General features: G+C 44.6%; 1 protein-coding gene across 3 annotated transcripts in view; it reads left to right on the top strand.

The window, feature by feature from the left end:
- Window positions 1–20,150, top strand: part of NSFL1C (NSFL1 (p97) cofactor (p47)) — a 31,616-nt gene extending 11,466 nt beyond the window's left edge. Inside the window, exons 3-10 of one of the 3 annotated variants that reach the window (XM_006860738.1) lie at window positions 9,516–9,590; window positions 11,352–11,357; window positions 11,935–12,100; window positions 12,727–12,819; window positions 14,460–14,569; window positions 14,935–15,072; window positions 18,392–18,556; window positions 19,988–20,150. In XM_006860738.1, the coding sequence (XP_006860800.1) occupies window positions 9,516–9,590; window positions 11,352–11,357; window positions 11,935–12,100; window positions 12,727–12,819; window positions 14,460–14,569; window positions 14,935–15,072; window positions 18,392–18,556; window positions 19,988–20,150 (916 nt within the window). The remainder of the gene's footprint in view (window positions 1–9,515; window positions 9,591–11,351; window positions 11,358–11,934; window positions 12,101–12,726; window positions 12,820–14,459; window positions 14,570–14,934; window positions 15,073–18,391; window positions 18,557–19,987) is intronic. The other 2 variants (XM_006860737.1, XM_006860739.1) reach the window with 2 other exon arrangements.
- The last annotated feature ends 900 nt before the right edge of the window (window positions 20,151–21,050 follow it).

Below are 21,050 nucleotides of genomic sequence, written 5' to 3'. Positions count from 1 at the left end.
CATTTTGTTATAATTGACTTTTTCTTCTCGAGCTGACCTTTGAAATTTTCTGTTCAGCTCTTGGTCTTCCTCACTTCTTCCATTTACTTTAGCATCTCCATGCTGGAAAGCAAGTTTCAGAGTCTCTTCTGACATCCATTTTGGTCTTTTCCTTCTTTCTTGTCTTCTTAATTACCTTTTGCTTTCTTGTTCTTCAGCTTCAGTCTGAACTTGCATATGGACAATTGATGGTCTGTTCTACAGTCAGCCCCTGGCCTTGTTTCGGCTGATATAGAGCTTATCTGCCATCTCTTTCCACAGATGTAATCAATTTGATTTTTGTGTATTCTATCTGATGAGGTCTATGTTTGTAGTCTTTTGTGTTATTTTAAAAAGGTATTTGCAATGAAGCAGTCATTGGTCTTGCAAAATTCTATCATACAATCTCCAGTATCGTTTCTGTCACCACAGCCATATTTTCCAACTACTGATACTTTTTTATTTCCCACCTTTGCATTCCAATCATTAATTATAAATACATCTTGATTGCATGTTTGATCACTTTCAGACTGAAGAAGTTGGTTGTTGTTAAGTGCCGCCAAGTCTGTTCCAACTCCTATCGAGCCTATATAGGGTTTCCAAGGAGCGACTGGTGAGTTTGAACCTTGCAGTTCAACCGACTTTACAATCCAGTGCATTAACATTCAGTGCCACACCAGGATTCCCAAAGAAGTTGGTAGAATTCTTCAGTTTCATCATCACTTGCTTAGTGGGTGGTACGTAAATTTAAATAATAATAGTAGTAACTGGTTTACCTTGTAATTATATGGATATTATCTTATCACAAACAGAGTTGTATTTCAAGACAGATCTTGATATGTTCTTTTGGATGATGAATGTGATACCATTCCTGTAGAATTTGTCATTCCTGGCATAGTAAACCATGTGATTGTCAGATTCAAAATGGCCAATACCAGCCCATTTCAGCTCATTAATGCCTAGGATATTGAGGTTTATGCATTCTGTTTCATTATTAACAACTTCTGATTTTCTTAGATTCATACTTCATACATCCTGTGTTCTGATTCTTAATGAAGTAGTCTGTCTTTCCTAAACTGTCCACTCTGGAAGCTCAGCTGCAACCTGTCCACTGTGGGTGACCCTGCTTGTATTTTAAATACCCGCGGCCATAGCTTCCAGGATCATAGCAACACAAAAGCCACCACAGTATGACACACTAATAAACGAGTGATGGTACTAAAGCATAGCTGTCTGTAAATCTTAGTGTATATCATCTCATCCAGTATGGGAGGCTGTTGGGACTAGAGTCTGGTTTTCACAGATTCAGAAACTGGACCTCAGAGAGAAAGTAAAAGTAGCAACCTGGGCTGATCTATAGTTCCTGACTTGTGACAATAACAGAAGGTATGAGTGAGGGCCCTAAGCAAACTGTCTAGGGTAGATTTCTGTCCCCACTCCGTATCAGCTCTGTGACTTTGAGTAGTTTCTCACTTCTCAGTGCATCTGTATTGGTTTTAAAATGAGATGGTAATAGTACTAATCATGTAGGGTTCTGTGAAGATTAAATGAATTTAGTACATGTAAAGCATTCAGAACATCCTGTTACATAAGTATATGCTTAATAAAGGTTGTTGTTGTTATGTGCCGTGGAGTCGGTTCCAACTCATAGTGACCCTGCACAGGGTTTCCAAGGCTGTTAATCTTTACGGGAGCAGAACGCCTCATCTTTCTCCCGCAGAGCAGCTGGTAGTTTCAAACTGCTGACCTTGAGGTTTGCAGCCCGATTCGTAACCACTACGCTACCAGAGCTTACTCTTTAATTGGACTATTTGTTGTTGTTATGTGCCATGGAGTCTTTTCCAACTCATGGCGACCCTATATAGGGTTTCCGAGGCTGTAAATCTTTACAGGAGCAGAAAGCCTCATCTTTCTCCCGTGGAACAGCTGGTAGTTTTGAACTCCTGACCCTGAGGTTAGCAGCCCGATTCATAACCACTACGCTACCAGAGCTTCTTTTAATTGGATTACATTACATATAAAAAGAATTGTTGTTGTTAAGTGCCGTTGAGTTGGTTCCGACCCATAGCGACCCTGTATAGGGTTTCCAAGGAGCGACTGGTGAGTTTGAACCACTGACCTTGCAGTTCAAATAACTTTGCAGTCTCACACATAAGCCCACAGTGCCACACCAGGACTCCATAAAAAGAATTGTTGTTGTTAAGTACCATGGGGTCAGTTCCGACTCATAGTGATGCTGCACAGAGTTTCCGAGGCTGTAAATCTTTACGGGAGCAGAGTGCCTCATCTTTCTCCCATGGAACCGCTGGTAGTTTCGAACTGCTGACCTTGAGGTAGGCAGCCTGACTTGTAACCACTACGTTACCGGGGGGGGGGGAGCAATGGAAGGTTCTGCTGTCCCAAATCTCTCTTTTGCTTTCTTTTCCTCTAAGTGGGTGAAGTTTGTTTCAGCTGATGTGAAGACTAGTAATAATTGGGCTGTTGACTATTGGTCTAATTTTCTATGACTACCTTATAAATGAGGGCTATGCCTGTGTATTTTGTCCTTTGTGCTCACAGGAGTTGTATGTTAGGTGATGGTCTGTATAAGGATCCCAAGGTGCTACCTCTGTTTCAGATCGCCCTAGCAAGCTTTTATGAGGACGGAGGAGATGAAGACATCGTGACCATTTCGCAGCCAACCCCCAGTTCAGTATCCAGAGGCACAGCCCCCAGGTAAGAGCCAGCTGCAGTTATTGCTACATGCATGTGCTTCCAGCAGTAACAAGGAGCTATTATCTGGCTTGATAAAGGAGTTAGGCCTGGGGGAGTGTGGACCTGTGGATTTGAGTGGGAAAGTTAAGAGTTAGGTGGTGGATAGTAAGTCCCTGAAAGACTCCTTCATTTCCTGTAGAGATACACATGACTTCCCTGGATGTGGTTTATGATTCAATCCTGGGGAAAGCTACAGAACCTACTTTTAAGAAATCTTGAGAGGCTTTTGTTTATGAAAGGGACCCTGTTGGCATAGTGGGTTAAATGTTGCAGTGTCAGCCGCAGGCCAGCAGTTCAAACCCATTAGCTGCAAAGATGAGGCTGCTCCTGTAAAGATTGAGAATCTTGAGAACTCGGTAGAGTAGTCCTACTTTATCCTATAGGGTTGCTGTGAGTCAGAATCATCTCAACAGCAGTGGATGGGTGGTGGGCTTGGTGCTGAAATGGAAGGAGTAAATGCAATCTCTGCCAGTTTTCAATTAGAAACTGAAAAACTTCCTTCCATGAATGCTGTAGAAGTCAGAAGTTAGGCTGCTAACCTCAGGGTCAGCAATTCGAAACTATCAGCTGTTCCATGGGAGAAAGATGAGGCTTACTGCTCCTGTAAAGATTTACAGCCTCGGAAACCCTGTGCAGGGTTGCTATGAATCGGAACGGACTCCACAGCACTTAACAACAACAACAATATTTTTAGGATGCCTGTTACACTCTAAGAAGTCTGAGACGTCTTGGAAAAGGTTAACCTGTGTAACCTTCCCATTCCCAAGTTGAATAGAGAAACCTTATTAGGTGGAGCTGTGCTAACCTTTATGATGCCATTTGGCATTCCTGGTCGTATCCCCCCCTGCTTCCTGCTCCTCTGTCCCTGTGACAGATCAGTACTGGGGTAGTCTACAGAGTGGGACCGTATTGGTCTTCCAGAAGACAGCCAGGGTCTCTACTGCAAATGTGTATGAATTAGACTTTCCTTTTCTCCTGGAGCCTAATTTATTTCTACCCTCTGGTATATGTTGTAGCCACATAGATTAGATTAGATAGATGATTGATAGATAGATAGATGATAGATAGATAGATAGATAGATAGATAGATAGATAGATAGATAGATAGATAGATAGATAGGAAGGAAAGAGAAAGATAGGAAGGAAGGAAAGAGAGAGAGAGAGGGAGGGAGGAAGGAAGGAAGGAAGGAAGGAAAGGAAAGAGAAAGGAAGAAAGAAAGAAGAGAGAGAGAGAGTCTTTGCTAGTAAAGAGGTATATCATTTCTCTTTGGGAGCATCTGAAGTTTAAACTGTATTTCCTCCCTTTGAAGAACGAATACTAACCCCAGACCCTTTTACTTCCTTTAACTGCTTCCTCTACCTCCCATCTCCAGAGGAAAAAAGTAACAGACAAGGAATCTTTCAGTCACTCACAAACACTTAGTTCATGAAATGTCAGTGATGGCACATTGGGATGCACTGCCTGGGACATGGTTGTTGGGGTAATGGCTCTTCCTGCAGCTGCTGGTAGAGATGCCCGACTTCCTAGTATGTGAGTCTCTTACATGTCCAGGTTACTGTGGGATGCTAATGTATGTCATGTATTTACTCCTTAAAGTCCTTATTGTTGGTAGAACATGCCATCGAGTTAGTTCCAACTCATAGCAACCCTATGTAAACTTTCTAAGGAGTGACTGGTGAGTTTGAACTGCCAACCTTGTAGTTAGTATTCCAGTGCTTATCCTACAGCTCCACATCAGCACTCTGTACAGTCCCTAGACTACAATAAATGGTATGTTTTTTCTGTTTGTTTTTTAAGGTCCCCTGGTAACCACAAGGTCAGGGGTTCAAATCCACCAGCAGGAGAAAAAGGCTGCCTGCTCCCATAAAGATTTACAGTCAGAAACTGTATAGGGTCACTGTGAGTCAGAATCAACTCAGTGGCAGTGGGTTTGGTTTTGGTTTATTGTCATTTTGTTATTCTTAGCTTTTATTCTCATCCTCCCCATTCTTATGTATTTTCTGAATTAGTCCACAAAAGTGCATATATTTAAGAAATAGACATAAAAGTAAAAGAATCAAGGAAATACGAGAGTTTAGCACTAAGAAAGGGGAGAGAGGACAACGTTGGTTACTTCATTGTCCTTGTCCCTCACCAAAAGGCTGACTGTATTGTCAGAAGAAGCCAAACTTGGCCTAGCACTTGACACTTCTTTGTGGGGTTGGGCCTACTTTGCCTGAATGTTGTGGACACAGTCTGATACGGGACTTCCCTATTCCAGTTATGATTTTCCTAACTACCTGTCCGTGTCAGCACTCTTGCCACATGGTGGTGGTGGTTATGTGCCGTGGAGTCGGTTCCAACTCAGTGACCCTGTACAAGGTATCCGAGGTTGTAAATCTTTTCGGGAGCAGAAAGCCTCATCATTCTCCCTTGGAACAGCTGGTAGTTTCGAATGGCTGACCCTGAGGATAACAGCCCTATTCATAACCACTATGCTACCAGCTCTCTATCAGTGAGCTCCTTTTGACTCTAAAATGGGTTCTTAATGTAGGACCCCTGAAATTTTAGAGGGTAGTCTATAGAACGGACTTGAGTTGGTCTGTAAATGATCTGAAATAGAGGCAAAATTTTGTGTGCCTATCACAAGTATCTTTCCTGGCAGAGTCCATAGATAGCGTTTACCAGATTATCAGTGAACTCTGAGACAGAAAAAAGTTAATTCTTGCTATAGGTGAAAGTCTGTAAACTCCTCAATAATACCCATTATCAGTTGAGCACTTAACAGGGGCTAGGTCCTCACAACAACCCTTTGAGGTGGGTAGTGTCGTTATTCATATTACACAAGAGATCTTTCCAAGGTCACACAGTTAGTAAAACAGGTTTAAATGAAAGTTTGCTTCTGCTTCCAGCATCTAGCTCAGCCAGCCCTGTGTACTGCCTCTCCCTGTAGCCATTTTAGGCCTCTAGAGTTTGCGCTGAACCTGTACTCCTAGTCATACTCCTTTTCCTCATGTCTTGAATTCTTTGTTTCAACCAAATTGTTGGAATCAATATTCCAATGATGCCTTATTTTTGGTTTTCGTATTGTGTTTGTTCCTCTCATCTGTCAGGACATGTCCTCTCTTGCTTCTACCCATCCAGATCCCTGAGTATCTTCCAGGTTTAGATATGTCTCGCCACAGTCTTGTTCACCAGAACAGTAGCCACAACTATCATTCATTCACTTCTTTGGCCCATGTCTATGTAATATGGAAAGATATCTCTTCTGTGTTCACTTGAAACTATTTTCCTGACACTTACCTTTGTATTTTGGAAATTCCTCGAAGGAGAGGACTATTTTCAGGAGCATAACCATCTGTCCAGCTTTGCCAGATGTTCTCGCTGTCTTTTCTCTGAACTTCTCAATGGCTTTGGGAGTAGGTTGAGCGCTCACCATTTCACAGGCTGCTAAGACTTAGAAAGGGTGAGTAACTGACAGCTACCGTTAGGGCACATTGAATCCCGAATCTGTCTGAGCCCAAAGCTGCTGCTGCTCTCCCATGTGACCCTTCCACCCCTGTACCCAGCACAGGATTAATATAGTAGTTGCTAATTTCTTCCTTTTCTTTCCTTTCAGCACAAAGTGTATGTTCTGAGAATTTTAGGAACCATTACTGTCTTGCTCTTTAGAGCTGCACTATCTAGCATGGTAACCATGAACCTTGCATGAGTGTATAAGTTAATTAAGATAAATAAAAGAAGCAGCTTTTTCTTCACACTAGCAGCATCTAAAATGCTCAGCAGTCACATGTAGCCCGTGACTTTCTGTATTGGACTGTGCAGGTACATCATATTCCATCATCATAGAGACATTGTCATAAAGTTAAAGTAATCATATTAAAAACAGAAAAGTAAGCTAAGGACTTTTGTACTCCTTCAGGTACTATGTACAATTTTGATGCCAAAAAGAAATTTCTGCAACGTTTTGTTAATCTGTAGAAGCCATAAGACAAAGTATTTTGACATTTGTAATTACTCCAGAGCAGTGTTTCCACACTTGAGTATAGGTCTGGAATTACCTGGTGGTGGTGGTGGTTATGAGCCGTGGAGTCGGTTCCGACTCATAGCGACCCTGCACAGGGTTTCTGAGGCTGTAAATCTTTACGGGAGCAGAAAGCCTCATCCTTCTCCTGCGGAACAGCTGGTAGTTTCGAACTGCTGACCTTGTAATTTGCAGCCCGATTCGTAACCACTGTGCTACCAGAGCTCCTATGGATTACCTGGAGCAGTCCTTAAAACACAGATTGCTGGGACCTGTTCCCATAGTCTCTCATTCAGGAAGTCTTGACGTAGGGCCAGATAGTTTGCTTTTATTACAAGTTTTCAGGTAACACTGATACTCCTGATTCAAGAACCACACTTTTGAGAATTACTGCTCAAAAGTAGTAGTTAATTGTGCCTCACACTGCAGAAGGTTTCAGACAGCCATGAGGCAGGAGCTGTGATTGTCCCTATTTACATATGAGGCCATGAAGACTTAATTAACATATGAATGATCTCAAATTAGTAGGCACAGTTGAGATTTGAACCAAAAAATGGGTACCTGGTAGGGCTCTATAAGATCAGCACTGGATTGCTAACCACAGAGTTGACAGTTCAAACCCACCAGCTGCTCCTCAGAAACCCTGTATGGGGTCGCTATGGATTGGAGCTGACTTGATGGCACTTAATAATAACAATGGACACCTAAGGAGCCCTAGTGGCGCTGAAGGATAAGCACTGGACTGCAAACCACAAGTTTGGCCGTTTAAATTCAATGGGTACTCCATGGGTGAAAGATGATACTTTGTGTTCCTATAAAGATGTGCAGCCTAATAAACCCTAGATAGGGTGCTGTGAGTCAGAATCAACACTGTGGCAGTGAGTGAGTTAGGTTAATGGACACTTAGGAGCCCTGGTGGCACAAGGGTTAAAGAGCTCAGTAATTTTGAAAATACCAATCAAAAGGTCAGTGTTTCCAACCCACCAGCTACTCAGTGGGAGAACAATGTTGTAATCTGATAACCCTATGGGGCAATTCTGCTCTGTCCTACAAAATTAGCATGAGTCCAAATCAGCTTTACAGCAGTAAGTAACCTTGGAGTGAACCCCAAAGTCTGTGGTAGATATTGTCAGAATCTGGATGTATGTACTTCAGAACAAGTGATCCACTCAAGCATGTGTGCCTTCTGTGTTTGAAGGTGTTTAACAGGTTAGCCTATCCCAAATAGAGGAGTCCTGGTATGGCACTATGGGCTAATGTGCTGGAATGCAAAGTCATTTTGAACCACAGGTTGCAGTTCAAGCTCTCCCGCTGCTCCTTGGAAACCCTATACACGGTCAGTATGGGTTGGAACCGAGTTGTTGGCACATAACAATCCCAAGTAACTACTCAGCATGTCCCAGACTTACTTGGAGAGACTGGTGAAATGGTGAGTGCCCTGTTGCTGTTAATTACGGTCAAATTGCTCGCCACTCATGGCGATAACGCTTGTGTGCAGAGTAGACCTGATCCATAGACTTATCAAGGCTGTGACCTTTCAGGGCACCTTGACTGGATTCTGTCTGCCCAACCTTTCAGCTAATTGTCAAATGCTGAACTATCTGTGTCATCAGAAACAATTGATTTGGCATTAATTAGCCTCACAGGACAGAAGAGTTAGCCCCCTTCACACCCACTGTTAGTTGTGCCCGCCCCTCAGCGCCCCACACAATACTGCTTCTATTCCTAATAAATAGTAAAATGGTGGTGGTGGTTATGGTCCGTGGAGTCAGTTCTGACTCATAGCAACTCTGTATAGGGGTTACAAGAGCAGAAAGCTTCATCTTTCTCCCGCAAAACTGCTGGTAGTTTCAAGCTACTGTCTGAGATTAGCAGCCCAACTCATAACCACTATACTGCCAGAGCTCCTTAAATAGTAAAATAGTAAATAATAAATTAAGTATTCCTGATAACTACTTTTTCATGGCTAGCTTGCAGCAGCAGGAGGTAAGTGCTGCCACCACACACTCATTGCCTTCTTGCTTCTTGACTACTTGTCCTTCCTCTAGTGTGGTATGCAATATATGCAACTTTCCTCTAATGTCCCACCACCCTCCATCTCCCTGACTGACCATCTACTCAGTCCAAATACCGTGTTTTTCTGGGAAACCTTTCTTCTTATCGCCCATCCTTACCCTGTTGGGATTAAGAAACTCTGCTTTGCATAGCCTGTGTGCTTTCCTTTTCTTAGCCCTGCTGCACAGCAGTTAGTGCATGGTCTCCTGGCCCATCTGTAAGCATCTCAAGAATAGGAACTGTGTCTCATCATCTCATCATCTAACAGCTAGTTGAGTACCTGACATAGAGGCACTCCCTCAGTGTTTAACACTTCAGTGACAGAAGTAGCTACCCAGTAGTAAGTTGTTGAACTAATAAAAACCTCTTTGTTTCTATCCCCCGCACACACACACACCTCCCCACCCAGGAAATCTTGAAGTAGATTCCATTTTACCTCATAATAGCACTTTCTAATTTACTATCAGTTTTGTGTGACCTTTCAGAGAAGTCGAGGGTGGGGAGAAACCACATGATTTTGCTATAAACTTTGGGAACTTAACCTTATTCCGCACACATCCTCTTCCTGCCTCCCCCCCCCCCCCCAATCTACTCCCAGTCTGCCCTTAACTCTCTAGCAGTTGACATTGGGTTATTAATCTTTAACACCTTTTGAAATCATTTTGCTCCTTTTTGTGTCTCCAGTGATAACAGGGTGACATCCTTCAGAGACCTTATTCATGACCAAGACGAGGAGGAGGAGGAGGAAGAGGGCCAGAGGTAAGTGTGTGACAGGAGAGCATAGTTCATGTGCAGTTCACCTAGAGCAGAGTCTGGTCATTGTGCTCAGCTTCTGGTGTGGACTAATCTGGGTGCACTAGGAACAGCCAGTAATCTGGGCATGACCCCTGCTCCCTGTTACCATGTTTGTTTCTTTTGTGGCACTCTGGGGTGTTGTTTCTTGTTGTTGTTTTTTTTTTTTTTGCTCTTTTGCTTTGTTTTCAGTTAGCAGAGTAACATGTATTTATTGAGAAACATGGGAGAAAGGAAAAAAATCATTACAGGAAGAGAAGTAATTCATAATTAAGACTGTCAGTAATACTTTGGTGTATTTCTTTCCTGCTTTTTCCTTTCAATTAAAAAAGCAAGATATCCATGTAATTAACAATAGAAGGCGTGTACTCATGTTCCCCCCATACACATAAATACACAACACACATTTTTCTCATCTGTAAGAATTTTACTGTAAAATTAATTTGTGCCCATTGTAGAGAATACATGATAGTGTGATGAAAAAGTGTAACATTCATCCATCTACCCTTTGGTAATTATAGTTACCATTTTGGCCTATTTCCATTTCATCTTAGTTCTGTGTATAAATATACTTTTATGTATATATTTTACATGGTGACAAATAACTTGTTTTGTGGATTAATGTTACATCCTAATGTTATATCCATGTCATTTAAAGTTCCTCATAAGCATATTCAGTGGTTTAAATAACCCATTATATGAAAAGTCCAATGCTTAAATTGTTTCCATTATTTTACTACTGTAAATTCCAAAGCTGTGAGCATCTCTGTATTAATCTCAGAACATGTTTTAGATTGTTAAAATAGTTTCTAGAGATCGATATCCACAGGCTCCTAGTTCTTAAGGTAGGCCTTTGAGATCCCTTAATAAAATCCTTACAGTCCATTCATCTACCTGGAATGAACAGCTCTAGTCTCATTTTACCAGGTTTGCTTCTCCATGGGATCTGCCTTGGTCTGTGAAATGTTCCTGAGGAACACTGCATAATTACCATCATGGAAAGGCAGTTACTTTATCTTGGTCATTCTTTGGGGAGTGCACTGAGAAACTGCACACCCTCTGCTCTATTTGCATCCATATTGTGACCTCCCCACTGCCTCCAAGCCTACCTTTTAGGTAAAGGTCTAGGAGTAAACGTTCATTTAGGGATTTCTACTCCTTGAGTGAAAAGCAGTACCATCACAAATGTGATGCCCAGGTCCTAAATGACCCGTCCTCCATGTGATAGCTTGCCTTTAGTTCACATCCCACTACTTCCATGGCCTGGCAGCATTACAGACCAGAAACTACTTACTGATGCTGTCTCCACCAAAGGCTGTGGCTTTGCCTCACACCTGGTGGGTGACTGTCAGGAAGTAGAAGGCTAGGGCTATTTTTTTTTTACAGGTTCTCAATTCTTCCTCTCTCAAGAGGTGTTGGTCAGTAGGAATGATAAGGAGGCAGCTGGCCAGACTGTGTGACAACTGGTTTTCAGATCCTAGTGCTGACTGAATCTCAAGCAATGCTCAGCCATTGTAAAGGCCAATGTGGGTGTCTTAGGACTTGTACTTGAGATTGGAGCCTCTGCAGTGGTCTCCATTGCCCTCTCCTCAGTACCCCCAATGTAGGATGAGGTCAGGCTTGGATGAGCCTGTGCTGCCAGATCACACCACCTTACATGTGTGCATTACTCTTTGCTTGTTCTTTTGCATACATCCGCTGATTTGAACCTCATGGCTCTGACTTAAGGAGCAGGTAGGTAGGGCATGGTCCTTCCCTCCCATTTCAAAGACAAGAAAGTGAGGTATTGAGCAGTACACTGGATTGCCCAGAGTCACACAGTGGCAGGGTCAGGACTGGAGCTTAGCTGTTTCTACTAACCACATCACTGAAGCCATTAACCCTAGCAACTAGTGGTAGCTGCTTCAGACTAACTGTAGTGGCTACCTTCTGGAGAAGAATAGCTATCTCCTAGCCACCTGATAGAGAGTCCCAGTTGGGATTCTGCTCTGCTGACATATTGCCATGGATGCCTGGAATGCCCTCCTCCAAATCGGGTCATCTGATAAACTCAGCCCAGAAGACAGCACCTCTTCTAGGATGACCCCACAGCTCAGAGCTCCCAATGTGCCCTTCACTGACTTCTGTTGCTGCTCATACTGCATTAAACTTGCTTGCATCCTTACAAATGTCTCCAACTAGACAGTAAGTTCCCACAGATGGGCACTGTGCCCTTCACCTTAGTGTGCCTGGCTCCTAACCCAAAGCCTGTTGCATGCTCTGTTTGTGTTTTCCAAGGACATTTGGTGTTATAGGTGTATTTTCTGCCCAGGTTTTATGCTGGGGGTTCAGAGAGAAGTGGACAGCAGATTGTTGGACCTCCCCGGAAGAAAAGTCCCAACGAGCTGGTGGATGATCTCTTTAAAGGTGCCAAGGAGCATGGAGCCGTAGCCGTGGAGCGAGTGACCAAGAGCCCCGGAGAGACCAGTAAACCGAGAGTGAGCACAGGGCTGTTGTCTCTGCCTCCTGGACTGGGGTCCCTTAGTCAGGAAGGAGGCATTCATTCTTTACCGCAGTAATGACTGGTTTTGTGTTGGCAGTTTTTATTTGCTTCCTTGGTCTTTTATGTTGAAGAGAAATGCAGTTTCTCTCACGCTTTAACATAAAACCAAGATTTGGGGTGGTGGTTAAACCTGTGATCTGTGGTCTAGATCAGTCTCTGCACACATGTTCCATTTGACATTTTAGTTCAGCCTGTTTAGTGTTGTGCATTGTTTTAATTGAAACAAAAACCATCTATTGTAACATAAAATCTGGGCTTCTGGATTTTGAGGAGAAAATAAAATATCTTTGCTATTATCCTGCACCCAAATTCCTCCATGGTCACAATTGACTAGAGGTGAGTAACTGGACAGGGTTCCCATTCCCAGTTTCTTCCCCAGTCCTGGCCACTTAATTCATTTATGGTACTGCCTCTGCCTGTTGGCACTGAGTTTGATAGCCAAATAGAATGCATCTAGTATTTAACAAGTTTGGTAAGGAGTCCTGTCCTCCGCCCAGTTACCTAAGTAACCCCACCGCTATTGAGCAAACTCTCAAATGTGTATGAACTTGTCATTTGTAGCCATTTGCAGGGGGTGGCTACCGCCTTGGGGCAGCACCAGAGGAAGAATCTGCATACGTGGCAGGAGAAAGGAGACGGCATTCTGGCCAAGATGTGAGTGTGCATATGCCTTCCCTGGGGAAGCTCCTGGTCAGAAGGGGCTGGTCCCAGCTGTCATGTGAAGTGATGTGAGGATGTCAGAGACAATGCCCTTGCTATGAGCCCTGAACAGGGAGGGTTATCTGAGAATCAAAGGGCAAGGAGGCTGGTGAGAAGGGGTACAGAGAGGGAACCGACAAGGAAGTCCTCAGCATCTCCAGCAGCTCAGACAGAGGGATAGGTGTACCTGGGTGCTATCCCAGGAGAACAACAAACCCATTGTTATCAAGTCCATTTTGTCTCATAGTGACCCAGTATAGGGTTTTTGAGGCTGTAAATCTTGGTGAGAGCGGAAAACCTTATCGTTCTCCTGCAGAACAAGTAATTTGAACTACTAACCTTGTGGTTATCATTCCAGTGCTTATCCTTCAGTGCCACCAGGGCTCCATCTGGGTGGTCTGTTGTTAAGTGCCATTAAGTCAGTTCCAACTCCCAGCGACCTTCTGTAGGGTTTCTGAGGAGCAGCTGATGACTTTGAACCACCAATATTGCTGTTAGCAGTGTAGTGCTTATCTTTCAGCACCACACCAGGACTTCCCAGGTGTTACAAGTGTGACTAAAGTTAAACCTTCAGACCAATAGAGGAGACCTGAAACAACAATTTTGGTTTGGTTTGGACCATCTAAGGCAGCAGTACATTTTTCCATATGCATAGGATTCCCCCACCCAATAAGTTCATAATTTTAAGCAGTTTATTTAATATGCCATAAGCATTTTATGTAGCTTTGTGGCCATTATTTTCTATGAATTTGGGTTTGTTTGGGGTTTTATTCTAAAACAAAGTCAATCCTTTTTAAGTAAAAATCCCACTAGCTGCTCCACAGGAGTGGGAAGTGACAGTCTGCTTCCATAAAAATTACAGCCTTGGAAATCCTATGGGGCTGTGCTAATCTGCCCCACAAGGTCATTATGAGTCAGAATGATTTGGTTTGGGTTTTGGTATCCATCTAAGTTAGCAGCTGCTAATACGTTTTTTTACCATCTTCTAGACCTTTTCCTACCTGGTAGCATAGTGGGTTATGTGTTGGGCTGCTAACCATAAGATCATCAGTTCAAATCCACCAGCGGCTCTGTGTAAGTAAGATAAGGCTTTCTGCTCCTGTAAAGATTTATAGCCTTGGAAATGCTACACAGACAGGATCACTAGGAATTGGAACCAACTCTACAGCATGCAGCATCAGCAGACCTTTTTTTGCATATATGTATTGAGTGTTGGTGTTACTTTTAACAGAAATGATAGATCTCATCATTAATGATTGCAAAATAGTCCATGAGTCAATTTGCCACAGTACTTCAGTTGAGCTCAAGCTACATGCTAAGCGCATTGGCAGCCTGACAGATAAGGAAGTTATAATGTTGATTGAATCACCTGTTCAGAGCCACCTTTCTAGTGAGTGGCAAAGACAAGATGTAGCCCATACTCAACCTTGCTTTCTTATTTCAGGTCAATGCGTATTTGGTTGGTAAATTGAATGGTTTCCTTGCATGTGTGTGTTTCAGTAGTAACAACAGAAGTGAAGTAGTAAAAACAGGTTCAAATTGGTGTGCTTGCCAGGTTCCCAGCTGTATTAACTGTTTGTCTCCTGTTGTCGCAGGTTCATGTGGTGTTGAAGCTCTGGAAGAGTGGGTTTAGCCTGGACAATGGTGAGCTTCGAAGCTACCAAGACCCATCTAATGCCCAGTTTCTGGAGTCTATCCGCAGAGGGTGAGCAGAAAATCCCTTTTCCAGGACCCATGTTAGTAAGTGAGATGCAGATGGGAGAGGAAGAGGCTGTCAGAAGATAACATTCTTTGACAGGTATATTTTTGGATACAGATTTAGCGCAGTTGAGATACAGGTTCTCAGATCGTTGTCTTCTGCTTGGACAACTTTCTTTGTCCACTTTTCCCCCTAGACAGAGTCAAGTGACCAAGTGAAACAGCTGGTTTCTGCAGTGACTTGAGCACTGCAGAGAGAAGGTTGTGGTAGCCTGTGGAGCCCAGTGATTCTTGGAGTTGGAAGCGAGGCATTTTTCCCCTCTCCCCCATCACTGCTCTGTATGGACCCTAGCCTTGCCTTTTCTTCTCCAGGGAGGTACCAGCTGAGCTACGGCGGTTAGCTCATGGTGGGCAGGTGAATTTGGACATGGAAGACCATCGGGATGAGGACTTCGTGAAGCCCAAGGGAGCCTTCAAAGCCTTCACTGGCGAGGGTCAGAAACTGGGCAGGTAAGCAGAGGCCAGTAGACCCATTGTGCCTCTCACCCTGCATACCTCTTTACTATTTACAAAGCACTTACGATTTTATTTTGATGGGAGGAAGAGTATAGAGTATGTGAGCTTCAGCGTTGGCAAATCTGAGTTTAAATCTCTATCTCAGCACTTTTTAACTCTGTGACTTCAAATGTACATCTTCAGTTTCCTCAACTACAAATTAGTCTGATAAGAAAATTACTAACTAATGAGCTAATGCATATAGAGCCCTGTAGTGGGCTCTTGATAGCTTTTGATAGCTTAAGTGTGAAACCAACATATATGCTCAGTGGGGATTCGCGAGGATTAGGACTTCCAGGTTGTATGGTACAACCAGGCCTCCCAGAGGCTGTTCAGGTCCAGGGAAGCCTCAGGCTTGCTTTCCTTGTGTGGGCTGTGGCACCACTGTTAAGGCAGTTTAACAGCTTGGCTTCTTTGACCTTGCTAATACAGTCACCTCTTATGACTTTTTCCTGCCTTGTCCTCTTGACTTCACTTGTACCAATTGCCAACATGTATTCTTGGTCTTACCTTTGCCCCTAAGAGGATTGGTTATGATCACTGTTCTCTCTGATAAGCAGAGTTCTCCCATCAGACCTCTGGCTAGCCCATAAGTAAACCACTTTTCTCTCAGGGTACCACTCAGCTTTTGCCCTGCTCGTGGGCCACTAGGCCAGCCTTCTTAGAGCCTAGTGACCCTCACCATTATAATCCTTATTTTACAGATGAAAGCTGAGATTCTCGGGTATTAAAGGGCTTGTCCTTGGATATGTGGCTGGTATGTAGTACAGCTGGGACTGTGTTCTAGATCTGGCAGCACTCAAGTTGGCTCCTGCCCTTGCTTTCCTCACCACATCTGTAGGGATCAACTTGATCTACCAGCAGCCATGCCCATGAGCTTCTGGCTGGCCCTTTCCTAGAATCCCCTGCCTCCTTGCTAGCCACTCATGCCTCATTAGGAACAAGGTCAGAGCTCAGAACACAGGACCCTAGAGACAAATAGGCTGTTGTTTATGAGGATCTGGACAGTGAAACCAGCCTTGCTGTCCTTGTTTTCTCTCCACACAACTGGACCAATAAATAACATCATGATGAATGGAGAAAAGATTGACGATTCAAAGACTTCATTTTGCTGGATCCATAGCAACTGCTTATGGAAGCAGCAGTCCAGAAACCAGACGAGTATGCATTAGGTAGATTCTGTTGTACTGTTGCACAGGACCTCTTTAACATATTCAAGAACAAAGATACCAGTTTGAGGACTAAAGTACATCTGACTCAAACCATGGTTTTTTTTTCAGTTGGCTCATATGCATGTTAAAGGTAGACAGTGAATAAGTAAGATCAGAGAAGAATTGATGCATTTGACTTATGGTGTTGGAGAAGAATGTTAGAAGGACTATGGACTGCCAGAAGAACAAACAAATCTGTGTTGGAAGAAGTACAGCCAAAATACTTCTTAGAAGCTGGGATGGCCAGACATCTTCTCTCATACTTCATACATGTTATCAGGGGGGACCAGCCCTGGAATAGGACATCATGCTTGATAAAGTGGAGGGTCAGTGAAAAAAGGAAGACCCCCCCCACACACACACAGAATGAGATGGATTGGCACAGTGGCAGCAGCAGTGGGCTCACTGTTACCTGAAAGGTTGGGCTCATGTGTATCAGCAGTTGGGAGGGTGGCCCAGGATTGGGCAGTGTTTTGTTCTGTTGTGCACAGGGATACCATGAGTTGGAACCAACAACACCTAACAACAATAGGTTACAGTGCAGGATCAGAAATGTTCAGGGCACAGTTCTTCCAGTCAGGATAGCCTCTCCTGCCATGCTCATAGTCATGTCTCTGTCTGGCTCTTGGCCCCTTGCTCCAGCACTGTTACAAAGTTCATTCTGGACTGCTGACAGATGCCCATGGGACACACCACTCCACTATAAGCCTCACCCTGAAGGCACTCGGCTCCAGTTTGTAGGTCAGCCAAACTGACTTTCCCAAATACGTGCCTGGAGAGACTTCACTCTGCAAGCAAGCCTTCTGCCCAAAGTCACTCCACTTTGCATGCTCCATGGCCTGGGAAGCTCCCTGCTCTGTGTTATGCTCTGGCTCTTGGTTCTGCTGCTCCTCTGCCACTCCACTCTTGGCTCTTCTTTAATGGTTGTGGGAATCCCCATCCTGTTTATGAGCTAACTCATTCATTTTAAACCCACGTTAGAGTTCCAGGTTCACAGTTAACTCTGATAACAATCACAACTGAATCAGATAATCCTATCAGCATCTTCTCCCACCTTTTCTTACCCAGATCCATCAGGGAGAAAGTTGTTTGGTTGGAGTTACAAGGACTATGGATAGAAGAGTCATATGAAATAACCCACTGCACTGCAGTACTGATGAAGGCTTTTAGAGGGGAGATCGAACTCTCATCTAGTGGCTTCTTCTAGGCAGAAGTCTAGGCCTGGTCATCTGTGCTTAAGGGAAAGGCTGAGAGTGAGACAGATCAGTGGTTCAGAGGTGAGGGACGGTGGCTTCAAACAGGTGTGGAGAATTAAGGATTCTAGGCGTACTTTCCTTCATTAGCCACCCGAAATGTTTCATGTCATTTTCCCATTTAGTCCTCACAATCAAAGGTAGATGGTCCTACCCTTGTTCAAATTAAGTGATCTTAAGTGTGCCAGAGACACAGAGTAGATAGATTCAAACCCCAGTTCATCCAGGTCTAAGATCTGAGCTCTGAACACCAGCAGATATCACATCTTGTTCGTCTTCATATAATGAATTCCTGTAGTACCTGGCACCTAGCTGACCTTCTGGAAGTCTTGGTCCCGTAGTTGCATGACTGTGAGATACACACAGGTGAGATCGCACAGGGGATGGCAGCTTGAAAATTCATCACAGGGAGATGTCCTGCCATTCACCACTAGACCACAGCCAGGCTGCCTCAGCTACTTTGCCTTGGAATACCCCACTCCAGCTCTCCTGCACAACACACTCCTTCCCTCCTCTCACCCTTGTTCAGGCAAGGACACAGAGAAAGGAGGTGGCTGGCTTACTCATCCTGGGTTAGTCGTCTAGAAGTGAGGGAGCTGGCAGTGATATTGAATGATTCAGTGTTGGGGTGAGTTCAGCTGGAGCCCTAAGTTCCATTCGGTAGAAATTCTGTGTGTCTCGGTCACTGTGTCAGCAGCAGCACACACTGTACCTAATGCACAGCACGTGCTGAGTAAAGGTCTAAGAAGGACTCCATCCCTGCTAGGGGCTTGTTTCTGCCCATGTCCTAATTCTGTCCTTTCTCCTCAGCACTGCCCCCCAGGTATTGAATACCAGCTCTCCAGCCCAACAGGCAGAAAACGAAGCCAAAGCCAGCTCCTCCATCTCAATCAATGAGTCAGAGCCTACCACCAACATCCAAATCCGGCTCGCTGACGGCGGGAGGCTGGTGCAGAAATTCAACCACAGTCATAGGTACCTTGCTTTTTCTGGCCTGACTTATTCTGGGAATGTGTCTTAGAAATGCACAGAAAGCCAGAGCTGTTCTTCCTCCTAAACAACGGGAACTGTGGATTGGAAGCCTTTGGCTCTACCCCACTCTCCTATAGGTGTGTCCGGTAACTGCTCACCCCCTTCTTGTGGGACTCATTTCCTCACCTGCAAAATTAGGAGATTGGATTCAGGCTGTGGTCCCATTTTTTTGTTTTAGCCACCAGGCTTTGTTAAAAGGTAATCTCATACTAAAGACCAAATGTGGAACAAATAAAGTCAGAACTGCTGTAATTGATACAGGGGAGTGGGGGTGCAGTGCTGGCACATGGCTCCTCCTCCCCACCCCCACCCCTATGGGGACTGAAACACCAGGTTATTACGTCTCTTCCAGATCTGACTTTTAAGGATTCTGGAACTACTTGCTGTACTAACCCCAATCACCCAGAGAAGGCTAACTCCCCACTTTAAAGATGCTGAAACTGAGGCACAGAAAGATGAGACTAATAGAGGAGGTGCTGGAAGTTTGTTGCCAATAAATATTTGACAGCCCCTTTCTCTGAAACCGGTGTCCCTGGGTGGTATAAACGGTTAAGTACTCAACTACTGACTGAAAGGCTGGCAGTTCAAACTCACCCAGAGGAATCTTGATGGGGTTGGCAGTCTGTTTCCAAAAGGCCAGAGCCTTGAAAACCCTGTGTAGTACAGACATGGGGTGCACTTGGTTTGGTTTTTTGTTTCTTCTCTAGAACAGGGAAGGGTGTCTACATTTCATCAGTGATGGGCCAATTAAACCAGAGCCCATGGGAGGCACGTGAATTGTTTGTCAGTCGTTGAGGATTGGCAGGGTTCCTACCAGGGTAGAGTTGATAAGTGGATGCTTCCTTACACTTCACATGCTTGATGTTCCAGAGGGTTAGCCCATCTCACCATGACCCAAGGAGTTTCCTCAGTTTCTTTTCACTCTTTAAAGCCAGTTGTTGCGAGTAGCTGCCACTTCTACCACAGGGCGCACAACTTACCCAAGTGCTTACCAGCTGGGTGAAAAGGATTTTCTTGCTAAAAGTAGCAGGCTTCAGCTCAGCTGTGCAGGTGCTATTTACAGTTGGGGAGGAGGTATGGGAGAGCACGGCCCGACAACTGAAAGGAGGGTGAAGAACCACGCACGACAAGGAAGCTGATGTAAAATTAGGCAGGCTGTGGTGTTGATCCCAAGGGAAAGGGGAATTACCTGGAATGGTTTTCAGCAGGTCAGTTTTTCTTCTCCACAGGGCAGCTAAAAGCTAAAGCTAAAGCTGCCCTGTAGAGAAGAAGCAGGAGAGGCTCTCCGGGATGTGATTCAGTGTTTGAGGGTGGGGTGGACAGTCTGAGAAGGCTCTGCTCACTCTCCTCCCCACTCACCCCCCCCAACACTAGGATCAGCGACATCCGGCTCTTCATCGTGGATGCCCGGCCAGCCATGGCTGCCACCAGCTTTGTCCTCATGACTACTTTCCCAAACAAAGAGCTGGCTGATGAGAGCCAGACCCTGAAGGAAGCCAACCTGCTCAATGCCGTCATCGTGCAGCGGCTAACATAGCCCCAGCCAGCCAGCCGCCTCACTCCCTCCTGTGTCTCCTCTGCCTCCAGCCCCAGCGTACAGTCCAGTGCCACGCCTCCTTCCGTAGCCCTGGGTTCTTAGATTTCGGTTGGACATTTGTTTTAGCCTTAGTTTCATTTTCTGGGTTTTTGTTGATGATCAGTGGACTTTAAAGGAAAAAATAAATAAAAATAACCTAAAAAACTGGAAGGCCTGCCCCCGGCATATTGTGCGGAAACACTCCAGTTGAAGTGGACGTGCATGCTTTAATATCCTAGTTACCTTGTTGTATGCAATCAAGTCAGTTCTGACTCATGCAGACCCTGTAGAGGATTTCTTAGTGTGGCTGGCGGGCAGGTTTGAACCACTGACTTTGTGATTTCCAGTCCAGTTACCTTATTTGTTGTAGTTACCTTATAGCAGGTAGATAATGAAAGGAGGGCCCAGGGACTGGAAAGGAGCCTCCTTTTCATTTTCTTTGTATAAAAATTGCTGTTTTAGCCCCCTAAAACCCATCTACCAGTATGCCCCACTGCCACCACAAAGATGACTGCTACACAAGAGATTTCCCCCTTTTTAGGGAGAGAAGGGGGACTTGTGGGAAAGAGGTCTTCTAGCCCCTCAGCCTGAGAGAACCAATCTTCTGCCCTCATAAAACTGGCCAGCAGTCAGAGTGCCAGGAGTGTGAGGTCAGACCTGGACACACACAAGCCTTTAGGTGAAAGAACTTTCCTATGCTCCCTTCTCCTCAGCACCTGGGAGGGGCGGGCTCCTCAGGCCATTGCCACTCAGCTCCTTCCCTCCCTCAGCCAGGCAATGTTTAGTCACCTCAGGGATTCTGAGCCACTCTGGTTGCTTCACTGACTTCACATGCAGAAGCCCTCTAGTGTACTGAAGAGG

This window comes from Chrysochloris asiatica, unplaced genomic scaffold (genome assembly GCF_000296735.1).
Source record: "Chrysochloris asiatica unplaced genomic scaffold, ChrAsi1.0 scaffold00039, whole genome shotgun sequence".
Taxonomy (NCBI): domain Eukaryota; kingdom Metazoa; phylum Chordata; class Mammalia; order Afrosoricida; family Chrysochloridae; genus Chrysochloris; species Chrysochloris asiatica.
This window is presented reverse-complemented; position numbering and strand designations above follow the sequence as displayed.